We start from the raw sequence: 15,772 nt of genomic DNA, 5'->3' as shown, positions 1-15,772 counted from the left end.
AGTCGGCATGTGTCATTCTATAAGTATCTGAACTAAAATTAGGCGTGGCCACCCCAAGTGTTTGTCAACCCATGCCTGGCCACATTCATCTTCGGTACTTAAACATTGGGGGGTGGAGGGTGGGCGGTGGGTCCTAACTTTAGATCTCCTGAATTCTGACAGTCCCAGCTAAAGGAAATAGGCCTCAAAATGTCAGGGCCAGCATCCACCCTGTCGTTAAATAGTCCACACACACAAAAGGAACCTGCAGCAGGGTAATCCAAAGTGCTCTGAGATCAGGAGCTGCCGAAGGGTGACAAAGGGAGACTGCGGTGAAAGTCTGCTACCATCCTGGAGCCCTTGTCTGCTAGTCGCATTGTCATGTGCCTCTGGGGAGCCACTCAGGCGATTCTTGCTGGGAAGGGCTGGCTCCAGGATGGCCTTGAGAACCATACTGATCACTGACTGATGGGATAGTCCAGACACAGCATTGTGGAAAATCAGGCTTTCGAGTGAGGTGGGAATGAAGAATACTGGATGAAACGGGGAACTATTTAGGACAGCTGCAGATAAACATGGTTAGAGCTTGGAAACAGAGCAAGCTCTGATACCCCTGGGCCATTGCAGGAGCTGTGACCTTGCTACATCGCTTTCCTGTGCCCTGACGTTCCTCGCCACCTTTAAGAATTAGCCCAAGAGCCACCTCTGGGTCCTCTGCAGGTCTCCCAGCAGCTACTCAGTCTGAACCCAGACATAGCTTGAAGCCTTGAAGCGATAAGATCAAGTTTATAAAACGCCAAGTAGAGTTCAGCCACAGAGACGAATGAGCGATAGCATTGCCGTGTGACTTGGATCCTGGAAACAGCTACTGAGAACACCTGCTTCATTGCAGTGAGCTGGGCATTCTCAGGAACCTGCCGTAGGCTGGTATAGGGCTGGAACCACGCAGCGCTTGGGAGAGGCTCAGAAAGGACCCTGGGCATGCAGAATCAAAGGGACATTCGGCCAGGCTTCACACCACTTGTGTTTCTCCTGGGAGAATGGGCACATGAAACCCTGGTATGTAAGAAGTGCTCACCAGAGACGCCACTTCCTCTCTGGCTGACCTTGAAGTCAGGGCAGGGCACTCGTTTTTAGATCTGCCTGTTTGGGTAGTGTGGGTGTGGTAGCTTCTTCCCTTCCTGGCTGCTTATGAGGGGGTGGACATCTAAGAAAACCAAGGCCAGCAGCCCTGTACCATTTAGGCCTCCCTGGGGCTGTCTGAACGGAGCCTGACTGTGACACATGTCAGACATTATGTGGTATGCCTCAGCCTTTGACCCAGTAGGACACTGAGGACAGACTATCTGGTCTTGGTTTTGTGGTCTGTTTACTCCCACTGTCTGTGTGGCTTCCACTGGGGTCTAGAACCTTCTGTGACTTACAGAAAACTCAGGTGTCCTATCACAAGCCCCAAAACTGCTAGAAACAGTTTCTCCTAGGTCATCCTCTTTTTCTCTCATCACGGCCTGACCTTAGCAGCCAAATTTTAAGTAAACAGCATATCCCCTCCATCCCCCCATGGCTGTTTGTGCCCCAGCCTATCTCTGAAAGGACCTAGATTAGAGACAGAGCTGTATGGGTCAGAGCAAGAAAAAACAGTAGGAAGAAAAGGGGCAAGGAAAGAGGGCTCCAGGCAGCAAGGGGCACAATGACTGCCCTCTGGTGCCCAGAGAGCCCTACCCATGGAAAAAGAGTCCTCAAGGATGCAGAGCCGTGTCTTGATCCACACACCTATCCAAGCCCTTGGATTTGACACCCAGGAAGATGGGCAGATATGCTTTTTTGCTCAGTTTTTCATTTGAGCTTTAAATTCTAGGGACTCTTCCTTATGCTCCTTTACTCATGCTCCTGCATAAGAGCATTCTCTTTTAGTTTAATACACTCAATATCTTATTTTAGTATTTAATGGTATCATTGTTTGAATAATGCTTTCATCCCCAAGTCTATTTTCTGTTCCAAATAGGCTTCTTTCACTATTTCCTTCGGCTTCTATACTTTTTAGTTTTCTTCAGCGGGTTTATAATCTTGAGTTGCCTATTCATATTTAAGAATTTGAAATAAGTTAGAAAAAGGTGAATAAAGGTTAGTGGAGCAGGAGGAAAATATCTATTGCCACATACAGGAAGCCTCTGTCCACACATTCACGGTGATTGGCTAGCAAAGGGAGTCAAATCCTGCCTGGGGTGTTAGGAAACTTCTACAAGTTTATAATTTAGTTGGCATCAGGAAGGCTAATACAAGCCTGTAGAGGGATGAAAGGAGTAAGAAGGGCAGAGGAGGAGGCAGGCATGGGGGTCGGGAGGCCTAAGAAGAGAAGAGCATAAGAATTAAAGAGGCAGCTCAACAGGATAGAGCTGCCAGAGCACTGACATAGAAGCTATCCTGAGCGTTCTCAAACAAGTATGGGGACAGTCCCACAGGTGACCTTGATGGTCCTATTGCTAAGCTGACCTAAAGCAGGACTGGAGGGCATGGTCTTATCCATGTTTTATCCAGCCAGGACACAGCTGCCCTGGGCAGGAGTGAGAAGCAGGAAGCCACAGAAGGCCACCAGACCGATGAAAAGGCCAAGGGAAGACATGAGACACGAGCAAGTACCTCTACCTTCTAGAAATAGCACCGTAATTAAGAGGAGAATGGTAACAGTGGGTGACCAGACAGCATCAAAACTTGGGCCCATATTGTTTTCCCGAGCAATCTTTGCTAATTAATTCTTAAAGATTCACACACTGCGATCCAAACACTCAGCTTCCAGAAGCCAAAGCAATCGATACCTTCTCAGACTAATGGAGAGGCTGGAGGTGGGAGCTGTCTTGGGTCTGGAGGGGTGCCCCAAGCATGAGAATGTTTGCAAAAATAGGGACTTCTAGTGGTGGGGGTCTGGGTTCCTTCTCACCAGAAGGTAGACACAAGTGCCAAGGCATACGTGGCAAGGAAGTGGGTGCAAATGTGGGGGAGATAGATACTGAAAGAAGAGGAGCCCAGCGAGTGCTAGCAAGGTGGGTGATACCCCACAAGGACTTCTGGCCCCCACCAGGCCTACACTCATTAGGGAGAAAGTCTGTTACATCTCCCAGGGCATCACCGAGTACCTGAAAGCCTTCCTGTGACCTAGGGAGAGAAGGCCACAAGAAGAGAAGGGCACGTGGAGGACACTCAGAACCAGGAGTTCCCATTCTGTCACCCATCGCTGAGTGACTTTGGCTTGAGTATGGTGGTATGCTGAGCTCAGTGCCACTGGCAGATGCAGCCCCTGGGTGTGTGGGCCCTGGATGAAAGGCAGGCAACAGCTGTCTTTGCACTTGTAAACATCTGTTTTCCTGGTGGGAGAACTGGGGCCTCTCAAGGGGGTGCTCAGATCAGGAAGAGAGGTCCTCCCAGCAAGGGCAAAGTTGACCAGTCTCTACGAGGAGAAAGGTCTGAAACCCCGTCTTGGAGCTTCAGTTCAGAGTAGGCCTGTTCTCTAGAGTAAACCTCAACCCAGAGCTGCCTTTGTTGGGGTTGTCTTGGCAGTAAGCAGGGAGGCAGGCTCAGTACAGAATAACTAATTAATGATGGTAAAGTATCAGGAAAGAGGGAAGCGTTGTATAACCGCTAAGTGGTGGGGTTATTATTATTCATGCAATATTCATACTGTGCTCTTCAGCCTTGGGAAGCTTTGCTTAGAGTCCTGAGGGACCAGCTGAGGGAAGCACGTGCCCAGGCAGCTGAGCTGGGGGATGACAGCTGGCCCGGCCCGCGCGAAGGAGCCATGACATTGCAGAGAGAAGGCAGCAGCAAGCAGCCCAGGGTGAGGGCGCCAGCTAGCCACCTGCCTCTGTTTACCAAGAGAGGCTGCTGAGCGAGGGCTGCTTTGCCCTGGACACCTTCCTCTAACTATGTTTTTAAAGGCAGCTCCTTACATTTGCAGGGCCTAGGGTGTGTCACATACTTAAATATTTAAACCACAAGTCAAGCCTGCCTCACCCTACCCCATCACTCAGAAACCCACAGTCCCCTTCTGAAGAGAGAAGCTTTGCTATAACAACTTCTTCCATCATGGGCAGAGCAGGAAGAAATCAGGCTTGGTCCTAATTGGAGTGCCCAGACATTCAGGACTGGAGATGGTGCCTACTGCTGGCAGATCCCTTGCAGAGTCTCTTACCTGAGCTTTGGTTTCCCCCTAGACTTCTGGATGGTGCGAATTCATGTTCCATACCATCATTTGGAGAGAGGAGGCCCCATCCTCTGGGTATTTGGTTTGCTATAATAGCTGGAAATTGAAGCATTCTCCCCCCCCCTCTCTCCTCTCTCTCCTCTCTCCCTCTCTCTGCTCTCTCCCTCTCTCCAGGGCAGCCACTCCTCTGAGGTATCTCCTATCTTAACACATGCCTTTGCTTTCATCTGGGCTTCCCATGCCCACACATGCCCTTCCCACAACTGAGCGCTGACCTAATTCCTGAACTTTGCAAAACTTTACTGGCAAGATCAAGAGGAGCAAGCACCCTTGTATTGTGCATGTCTGTGTGTGTGTGTGTGTGTGTGTGTGTGTGTGTGTGTGTGTGTCCACAGGAACTGGGGGCTTGAAACAGAGTCCTCCCTGAGGTGACACGAACTGTTCAGGCTTACGTGCTTAGATATGAGTGATCTTGGGTTTGAACCTGGGTCAGCCTGGCTCTGCAAATGTCTCCTGCCAGCACTGGGAGTGCATCACCACTAGGAGTCGGCCTGTCTTCAGGGGTCATGGCTTGTCAGTGTTGTCCAATGCCCCAGAGCAGCTCAGGACTCTTCACCAAGTCCCTCCAAGGCCCTTCCTAGGCCTGTTTAGCTGCCCATGGCTGCTGCCGCACAACACCGTGCCTTTCCTGCCCAACATTATCTGCCAGTGGGGCTATGCCTGGACTGACCCTCAGCTTTGACGGAAGTTGCTGCTCAGCCACACACTCGGCTTTGGCCTGCACAATACTTCCTGTGGGCGAGCATGAAGGAAGAACGCCACTGTGCTGCTGGCTCCGCGCAGCCCTGGCCAGTCTTGGAGCGGGTGCAGCTAGATGCCAGGCAGACCCATACAAGTGAGCAAATCTAGCCTTCCTTGCTGAGAAACATTGGCCAGTATCTAATGGATTCAAATTTAATAAAAAGAGCAGTTGAAGCAATTGTGGCAGATAAATGAGGGCCTGGATGTGAGATTAGGGGGAAGTGCAGACAGTTTAATTTGGGAGCTGGTGAGAAAGCTGACTGATCCATTCAGTCTGCTTTATGCCTCTCAGCCATTTTTTAAACCCCCCCCCTTTTTTTCTTCCCTTTGGGATCCTCAGGGATCAAGAATGGATATCTGACAGATATTTGGTAGCACCAACCCCCTCCAGGAGAGCATTGCTCCAAAGAAGCCATCCAAGGGCCCTCTTCCAAGGCCCGGGAAATGAAACATTCTTATTTATTCATGTTCCTCACAATAAAAATATCTAAAATCCCTGTATACCATACTTTAAAACAAACATAAGTGGTTCAGGTAGAGAGAAGGCAGGCTGCTCGGGGCCCCCAAGATGTTAGGAATAAGCAAAAAGTTAGTTCCTTTGGATTTCTCCTTGCATTGTGTATCTCAGACTAGATGCCAGTGAAGCTACAGTAGTGGGTATTTTCATTGTCAGGTTGGCAGGGTTTAAAATTTCCCTGGACATGTACTCATGGGTGTGTCTGTGATGGTATTTCCACAGAAGGATCATATAAGATGGAAGGTCCACCCTGGAGTGGGAGGCACACCATTGGATTAGGAGCCCAGACAGAAGAAGAAGAAGAAGAAGAAGAAGAAGAAGAAGAAGAAGAAGAAGAAGAAGAAGAAGAAGAAGAAGAAAGGGTAATGTTATATGAGAGAGGGCACATCCCTCCTGCGTGGTCAGTCACGTGATCCCACCACCATGACCTCTGCCATGCCTTCCCTGCCGTGACAGACACATCCTAGCAAAGCACATCCTTTCACTCGTAAGTTGCTCTTTGTGGGCATTAGCCATGGTGCCAATACACCTAGCGGCCTAGAAACACCAAGAAGCACGTGTGCAGGAGTGCCTGTAAAAAATAAAAAATAAAAATAATACTAATTAAAAAAGCCAGTTCTCAGCCAGGCATGGTGACATCGTCCTGTAATTCCATTTATTAGCTAAGATGGAAGGACTTGAAGGTTGAGGCCAGCCTGAATCATAACTCTGAGGACAAGCTGGACTACATGCTAAGACCTGCATGCAGAAAACAAATATGAAGAAAGGAAGGAGAGAATCAACTAGAAACTACGAAGAGTAGGCCAGTGGGGCATGCGCAATCGTAAGCGCTAATAAAACTTGTGGATCAAAAGAAAGTCTCAAAGAAATAAAATGTTTATTAACTCACTGAAAATTGTCCATACTAAAACATGTTGACCACAGCTACCAATGCCCCGAGAGAGAGAATCACATCACTAAATTCTTGGAAAAGAAAGGCTTTAGTCCATAATCTAAGATATCACGTCAAGAAGCTCAAAGACAAACAGCAAAATATACTTAAAACAAGCAGAAGAAAGGAAGACATAGGGTTGTGATCAGAAATCAATTGAATTGAAAACAGAAAAACATCATTGGAAATCAATGAAACAAAGAATTGTTTCTTTGAAAATAAGATCCAGTTGAAAAATCCTGACAAGACTGACAAAGGAAACTTGGCAGTTAACAATATGAGGGACAAATCAGGACTGGCACTCCAGAGACTGAAGCACCAAAGATGATGTTGATGGTCATAACTGACAGTAACAATAATTAATAACAACGACAAGAAGAAAATGTTATGAAATGCTCTACATATAAAAATTTGCCAGTTTGTAAAAATGAATTAATTTCTCAAAACTCACAAGCCACCAAACTCATCATGAACTATATATCCTAAATATATAGTTTAATTAAGAGTAATTGAGGAAATTGGAGTTACTTTGTAAACTCCTCCAGAAGGAACATGTAGCTTCATACTGTTTTCATGGGATAAGTGTAGCAGAAGTTTAAAGGTTTTCCGGCAAGGCTGTATCATTTTTTTTTTTTCTGAAAATGGAAGAGACAGGAATGCCTCCATTCACCTTACTATTAAGCCCAGCAAAGGCAACCCAGCAGCAGGACAGGTGATCAAAAAGCTCTGCCGATTATCAAGGATTCAGCCACATGTACAAATTAAACAGCATGGCTAAGTCCAGAACATAGACTGAATCAATATTTGAACATCCGCCAGTGTCACATGCTATGCCAGCAGACTACAGAAATGAGTCACATGACCATGTAAGCAGTGCGGTAAACACACTTGATCACATTGCATGATACGACACTCATCCATGACAAAAACCTCTCTTAAAACCAGAGATGGAAGGAATCCTTCACCGTCACAGAGACCATCTGTTACGTTGTGCAGGCAATTCAACTGGCCTGCCTTTACGGTCCTGACAACATCTTATGTCAGTACCTGCATTCTATGACATCATCTAGGCCAGGTACTTAGTGGCCAGTAAGCCACTCTCCCTCTCTCTTGCTCTCTCCTCTCTCTCTGATGGGGTGCTCCCTCCCCCACCACATCTGTCTCTCTCTTTCTCTCTCTCTCTCCTTCCCTCTCTCCATCTCCATCCAATAAATATCTTTCATATTTGTTGTATATGTGTGGCATCATTTTTTAAATACTAACACCATCTGCAAACCTACTTTGAGCTGACATCGCCCTTAATCAGCAGTTCTCAACCTGTGGGTCATGACCCCTTTAAGGTCATCTATGAGCTATCCTCCACACCAGATATTTACATTACAATTCTTCACAGTAACAAAATTAAATTACAGTTATGAAGTAGCAATGAAATAAATAACTTATGGGTGGGAGTCACCCCCACATGAGGACCTGTATTAAAGGGTCGCAGCATCAGGAAGGTGAAGAACCCTAATCTTACTGGTAAGAAACAGGTATTTTCCCACTTGGATCAGGAACAATGTGTGTTGGGGGGGGCGGTTGTCACTACTTCTTTTCAATTCAGTACAAGATTTCCTCACCACGCCACCAAGACAAGAATAGGGAATAAATGCAACAGAGCTCAGAATAGGGTGGGATCCTCATTTGCATTATAAATGTTGGTCTGAGAAGAAAATCCTTAGTAATCAAACAATAACTCCTAGAGTTCAACAAGGTGGTGGAACTCAGATCTACAGACACAAACCAGCAGGGCTTCTCTACATTCATTATGCAGAGAAGGAAAGACTGGAAAGACAATATAATTCCTTATCACTTGAAGACCCTCAGTATAATCATACATACGCAGACATAGACCAGAACTCCACAGCACTGAAGGGAGAACTCAAGAATATCAGGAAATGAAAAGACACTGAGCTCCTAGGAGATACATTCATAATAAAGATACCCCATCTCTCCCAATTGCTCCACACCTTTAAGCAAATCATTTCCATATAGCCTAGTAAGTTTTTCTGCTGTATGCAAAGGCATTTTCAGATTTACAAGGCTAGAATTGTTGTTGTTTTTTTAATGTTTTGAAAAAAAAGGGTAAAGTAGGAGGGACTGCTGTACAAACCTGAGACGTCCCGTAGCTCAGGACTCAAGGCTGACCCATGGCAGAGAGACAAGCGTGTCTGAACAGAAAGGAGAGCCAAAATTGTTTCCATGAGTACAAGCCATCTGCTTTTTGACACAGCAACGGAGATCATTGGAGGAAGGATGGTTTTTCAACCGACTGAGCTGAGGCAGTCAGAGACGTGTAGGATAAAAAGCGATAACAACAGAATACAATCACAAATACAATAGAGTACACCTAGACATACATCCTTACACACAACAGCTCAAAGTACGTCATAGTGAGCCGGGGTGGGGACGTCGTGTACAGAGTGACTGTCTGCAAGCACGGAGGCCTGAACTCAGACCCCGGCACCCACATCAAAAGCTGGGCACAACAACACACGCCTGGCATTCCAGAGCTGGGGAAACAGAGGCAGGAAGATGCCTGGAGCTCACTGGCTGGCTAATCTAGCTGAACTGGTGAGTTTCAGGTTCAGTAAGAGACCCAATGCCAAAAAAATAAGGTAGAAGGTGACAGGGGAAGACACCTAATGTTACAGTGTCCTCTACAGATTCATGCCTATAACCGGCACACCTGCACACACATGCATATATACACATATGAGCATATATGTACAAAACACCCACATACACAAAACATATCACAGATCTGAATGCAGAGCATGAAAGTATACAAGACTTGGAAGCCAAATCTTCAGGCTTGGTGAAAACTTCCATACCTCATAGCAAAAGAAGATCCTGTCAAAAAAAAGTAAACCAGTTCATTAAACTTCTCAGACATTAACTACGTTTGGACTAGAGGGATAGTTCAATGACCGAAGCCCATTGCTGCACTTCCAGAGGACTCCAGATTGGTTCCAGGCACCATGTCATATGGCTTACAACCTCCTGTAACTCCAGCCCCTACGGGACCTGAAGTCCCCTTATGGCCTCTGCAGGAAACATACGTGTGGCATACACATGTGTAGACACACACAGAGACACACAAATAAAATCAAAACAACAACAAAGCCAGATATGGTACTGCTTTTGATCTCAGTCTTTGGAAGGCAGAGGCTTACAGTGAATTGAGGCTATCCTAGTCTACCTAGTGGGTTTTAGGCCAGCTAAGGCTACATACTGAGACCCTGTCTCAAAACTGTATTTACTCTAATTAAGAAATGAGTGTTTAAAGTATTAAATATGTTTTCAGCAACAGATTTGACAGAGGGCACTCACACACCTGGATGATACAAAGAACCCCTGAAAGTCAACAGGGAAGCCCAGTAACCAACTGCAGAGAAAAAAAAAAAAAAAAAACCTGAAGCCAGGAAGTAACTCAGTTAGAAAAAGGGATGAATCCCTGAAGCTAGTCCTGCTGTCCTGCTATATGGATACGCTGGCCATGCCCACAGTCCCGGCTTCTTCCCTTGCCACCTGCCCACCAGCTAAGAGGCCCTGTTGGATGATTTCCTTTTGTCTCCCAATGAGCTGGTAGGCAGCAAAAAAAAAAAGAACGAACACACCAATTCTTTCTCACACCCATCTCCTCACCACATAATCTAAAGTATTGTCTTGGCAAGAAACTGGAACAGGGGAAAAGCTGTCAGGAAAGATTCATACAAAGATCTCAGGGACTAAGAGCCAAGGAAGAAAGTGATGACTTTGACTTCGTAAGATAAAAACGAATTTAATTCTCTTTACCCCGGCCTCTGCCATCTTTTCATTATAAATTAAGGCAGGAAAAAAAAGCCTCTCTCTTTCAATAACACTGGCTCTTTCAGTGAAAGATGTTTTAGGCCCTGGAACGTAATTAAAGTGATATTGTATTCCTTTTATTCTCACGATTGTAATGATACATAGAATTCAGCAGATGCTTTCCAACACTATTAAAACCAAGACAGATGGCTCATGTTTCTGCTGGAATTCAAGTCCACGGAAGCGTTTCTCATGGCAGCACATTCAGGAGGAGAGATGGACCTCTAATAACATGCCAAGGAATTTTACTAGATACTACCAATTAGATCAGATATTCTGGTATTTATGCAGAAGGTTTAATGACTGCAATCCAAGACCTAGTTTTAAGTATTTTATCATAAGGTCAACAGTGCTTCAGCCTTTCTCTTGCAATCTGCACCTCCACACATAAAGCTGAAGATGACAGCGATGGCCATGTTGCTTTTTGGTAGAAAAATGGATCACTTTGGTGTAACATTAGGAAGCATCAGGGGACCCCTAAATAAGGATTGCTGTGGCAGCATGGGACTTGTCAGAAAGCTGTGCTCTTCAAAATCATCACTTGGCTGAGTAACCAAGGCCATGCATGCCACAGCCTCCAGAAGGCTAAAGTGTCCTGGTCACCCCAGGCAGCGCCTGCCCCTATATCAAGGTGGCCACAACTGCTGTGGGAAATATTGGAATGTGATTCACATACGCTAGGAAAGCATTTTATTAGTGCTATAGTTCCTAAGGCTGGTGAGTGTGCTATAGTTATGTAAGGGAACTGTTGTGATCATTCCTCATTTTCAATCGAAACATCCTGTTTGCACATATTTAAGGGTAACAGTATAACGATTCAAATGGTCAGAGAGGGAGAACTGGCGGTTTCATCCCCTCAAACACTTGTTATGTCCCTGTGCAGGAAAACAAACACTCTCCTTGCCATTGTAAAACACTCCACAAATTGCTGCAGATTGGAGTCGGCCTGCTGCATCTCAGAACACCACAGACAGGCAGAGACAGGCAGAGACAAGCACACACAGGCACACACAGGCACACACAGGCACACACAGACACACACAGGCACAGCGCCTCTTCTCCAGCCCCTCTCTAACCTCCTCTTTCCGCTGCTCTGCTCTTTATGCAGACTCTTCCAGACCCTCCAGGTTTGACCAGAGGTATCCAGTCTTTGTGCCCATCATTCTTCAGGTCATGTGATATCCCTCCCACTTCGTTTATGCTGCTGAGCCTGTCCCTAGTCTGGGTAAACACACAGGGATATGTTAGGGGTTATACAGTCTGGCTCCAAATGATTTCCATGCTAAGACACACAGAAAGAAACACAGATAAAGAAAGGGGGAGTGAACTGTCCTTAAAATCAGCTCTCTGATTACATGAATACTCCTTATTGCCATGCTTTTTGAGATTTGGAAATGGCAATATGAACAGAGCAGTTTAAAAACCGTGAGAGTGTGTTCATGGTGACACCCCTTTCCATCCTCAGCTGAGAGGCGCTTTTCTGCTGGCTTTGAAAGTACAGCTTTGTGGCATCAAAATGCCCCATTTGAATCTGAGCACAGCCACTTACCTGCTCTGTGTTCTCCGAGAGGCTGCTTCAGCCTAGCAGCCTCACTTTCCTTATCTGTCCAAATGGGCATAATTACAGGAACATCCCATTTTGAGCCATTTCTGAGAGGTGAATGAGGCCTGTGGGATGGTTCTGAGGGAAGCATCACACGGGTCAGCTCTCAAGAAGAGGGCTTCCCCATGCTTTGGAGGAAAAGTCCCAGCGAGAGAGGAAGCAATGCCCAGAGTCAAGAAGATTCTAACAGCAACTAACAAAAAGTACAATCTTACTGAGAAATGACAAGGATTCATAAGCTATTAAATCAGCAAGACGGTATTCAAATATAGTCAGATCCAGAACCATGGCCCAGAACAGGCAGCTCATATGTCTATTAAGTGGGGACTGAATGGAAGCAGCATTGCAGACAGGTTCTAAATTAAAGACTCTAAAGCAAATGTTAGGAGTGTTTTATATTACATATAGAAAAATTAAACTAGACGCTTTCATCTAGGCACACACACAGACACATTTCAAATGCTACTCTTGAATAATGCGACCCATTTAAAGGTGGGTTTTAAAATGCTTCTTAGACCATGTTCTAGTGTGCTTCGCTGTTGATGTGATGACCACCACAGCCAAAACCAACTTTTTATCAAGTTTCTTACTAGCTAGCTTCTACCTCCTGCAAGGTCAGCTTTCAGATACAACCTAGATCACCTGCTCAGGAACAGCATCACCCACAGTAAGCTGAGGCCTCCTACATCAACCAACAACCAAAACAATTACCCACAGACGTGAACCCCGACCAGCCTGATCTGGGCAATCCTTTACTTGAGATTCCTTCCATACCGAGTAGGATCCTGTTAAACACTTGGGGAAGCTTTTTACCCTATTATTTCATTAGAGTAAATTCTTTGACACGGGATTTCTGTGACGAAAGTTGTGAGCAGCTTCCCTTTATCTTAAATGGACTCTGTGAGGTTGAATCAGTAAGCTCCCTCATGCCAGATCCTGAGTCAGACACTGCATCAAGAGAACAGAATGTGGTAACAAGTTTAATTCCCTCAACCATCATAGGAAGCAGGACAGATCACTAGCCTTAACTGACAGACCATGAAAGTCAGCTCGGAGGAGGTAACTGATTGTCTTAGTTCTCTGTGCCTGCAAAGGGCAGAGCAAAGGGTAACACCTGGAGGTCTAGAACTTTCCCCACGGTCCTCCCCACGTTCTGCCTCCCTGTGAAAGCTTTGAAGAGATGGATGCCTGGGCCACGGAGTTTAAAAGGCACCCAGAGATCACAGTGCCAGAGGTGTCTTTCCATGAAGCTGTGGGACTGACGGAGCCAAGGTAAACTTTAGACAGTACTTTGCACCTCAGGAGGACCCAGAAATGCCACATGCTATTATTTTTTTTTAGGGTTTGTCGGTCTGAGCACCTCCCAGACATACTGTCTGCAATTCTTCAATGAAAAATTCTGTTTGTATAATTTTACTTCATTCTTGGTTTTCTTAAATTCAGCCCCCTCCCCCAGATTCCCCAGGATACACTGGTCTGTATTTCTGTCAGCCCAAAGCAGAAATAGAAGTTAGAAACTCTGCTGGCTTCAGAACCTTAGCTTGGCAGGAACACTGAGTTCTGCTGTCCTGAGCACCTTCAGTCACTGCTCACTGGTTCCTGCTATCTGATTGTCGCCATTAGGGACCCTCATTCACATGTAGATGAGAGGTATCCGCCTTGACATGCTAATTCCTGAGACCCAGTCTGTGCTGCCTCTGCCTGGTGCCTGGCACAGGGGCACATGGAGGCGGGCTATGGGAATCATCTTGTCTGTGTACAGGATTCAGGCCACGCTTCTAGACACAGGAAACTGTTAGGAGGACGACTGCTTGCCTTTCAGTTCTGTTCGGTTGTCTGGAAAAGGCATCTTAGAGCAAATGGTTGCTGCCTTCCAAAGAAACAACAGCTGAGACCCAAGCGGACTTTGCAAAGTAGCAGTTCCCCCCATCGCTGCCGCCTGCATCTTTGCAAATTTCTAGCCATCTTGCTGAAGCTCTCTCCAATTTGCCACATTTCCTCCTCCCTAAGATGCTTCTCTAATTTTTTTTTCTTTCTAGTCAGCACCACATTACTCCTGCTTCTCTCCTTCCTTACACCTTTCAGTGCTTAGCCAAAAAAAGTGACTTAAAAAAAAAAAAGATTCTGCTGGGTCCACTCTACTGCCCACTCCACTGCCCTCCGCACAGTGACAAGGAACGGGGCAGCATCAGCTGCCTATCTCTTCTTTGCAATTATCTTGATTTGGCTCGCTTAAGTTTAACTCAATTCTCTCATAAGCTTATGAAGTAAACATTATTATCTTTCATCTCATTAGGTTAGGAACTGAAACTCAGAGTGTCAGAGTCAAGCTCCATTGTGTGAGGACTGAAGCCATGGTCGAAGCAGATTGTTCTTAGATGCCAAGCCTGAAGCTCTTCCTCTGGGCCCCCTCCTCCCTCAGCCCAGCATGTGTTTATAATTAGCATCTGAAATGAAACAGGGGCCTTGCTCACCATCCCACCCAAATCAGCAAGGCCATCTACCCTGAGGGATGTGGCCAGAGTCAGAGGTGAAACCCATGGGTGTCCAGTCTGCAGTTTAAGCTCGCTAGGTTCCCAGGCTGCCAAAGGTTAACGCCCACCCCAGTTCTGCCACCTGCCTTCACTTACCCAAGAGGAAGAGAAGGGCTCTCAGTAATGGGACCCCTGAGCTCATAGCGGTATTCTGTCCTGGCTCCTGTGAGAGCAAGCAAATGAGCTCTATGACCCCAGGTTCCGGGGATGGGAGCCAAGCCCCACGTGACTGACAAGGAAGGAAGCTACAGCCACAGCCAAAGGCTGTGGGTTCCTCTTGGCCCTTTGCCGGCAGGGTCGAGGGAAGTCCCTGTTATTTGGCCTCTGCCTGCTGATGGGTGGGAGGGAGTTAGTGTCTGCCTGTGAGGATCCACCAGGAAGGCTACAGGCAACCATAAGTTCTCATCTAGCCTCCTCCTCACAGCTCTAAGACTGAAGTATCACTTCAGGTCAATTCCTTGCCCAAAGACCTCTGCTGGTAGTTCTTAAAGGAAGAGATCGCCTGACCTATTGCGTCCAGAAAACCAGACTTTAGAGTAGCCTTTCAGGCCTGGGGCTGTAACCATAATTCTCTCCACCTTGACTTCCCTGACAACTTCACTCTATTACACCATGGGTGCTTCTGAACCTGGAGAGGCCTATTATTCTCTTCTCAGAATGACAGGCTTGCTTGCTGCTTTCTTGTGCTGCTAGGCTCAAACCCGGACCCCTGGGCATGTGAGACAAAAGGCTGTAACTCTGGGCCACATCCTTGACTCCTGCTTTTTCCCAGACTCCTGCTTTTTCATTGTGAAGCCTAGGTTGGACTTAGATTCTTGATCACCTGCTGAAGCCTTTTTCATGCTGTGATTATAGATGTGCGAAACCAGGCCCCTCCGAATAAGTGTCAGACGGCTGCATTAAGGTTGACAAGGATTATAAAATAAGTCAGAACCATTGAAACGTGGGCATCAGAACAACCTGTGATAAAGAAGAATGTGTGTTTCTTGCCCCATAGCAACAGCAGGATCTGTTCATAGATAAAACGGCGCTTGCCACCTCCACACTTTCAAAGGATATCCAGCTGTCTGCAACAGCAGGAGTATGAACAAAAATCCCATGCTCAGTGCAGCCACGGGATAACACCTCTGCAGTTTGTGTCCTGCACACCTCTGGAAGCAAGTGCTAGGCTTCCTTTCGAGGTCAGAGAACGCTGTTGTAATTCTTCCCATTCAGGTTCCCAGAGCTCAAGTCCCGCTGCCTCCCCTGGCTCAGCTAGCTGACTTGAGGCTCCAAGTACAGTAGGTAAGCAATGCTACTTCTTAAATGTTCAGTCCAC

The 15,772-nt window shown here is 46.5% G+C and overlaps 1 protein-coding gene across 2 annotated transcripts in view; it reads right to left on the bottom strand.

The window, feature by feature from the left end:
• The window catches only part of Tmem273 (transmembrane protein 273), a 30,628-nt gene extending 15,964 nt beyond the window's left edge, over positions 1-14,664 (bottom strand). For both annotated transcript variants that reach the window (XM_060390883.1, XM_021655042.2), the window contains exon 1: positions 14,551-14,664. In XM_060390883.1, coding sequence (XP_060246866.1) covers positions 14,551-14,596 — 46 coding nt within the window. In that variant the 5' untranslated portion in view covers positions 14,597-14,664. The remainder of the gene's footprint in view (positions 1-14,550) is intronic.
• Between the last annotated feature and the right edge of the window lie 1,108 nt (positions 14,665-15,772).

Source organism: Meriones unguiculatus, chromosome 9, assembly GCF_030254825.1.
Source record: "Meriones unguiculatus strain TT.TT164.6M chromosome 9, Bangor_MerUng_6.1, whole genome shotgun sequence".
Classification (NCBI taxonomy): Eukaryota; Metazoa; Chordata; class Mammalia; order Rodentia; family Muridae; genus Meriones; species Meriones unguiculatus.
Note: the sequence above shows the minus strand (reverse complement) of the source record. Positions and strands in the feature narration are given on the sequence as shown.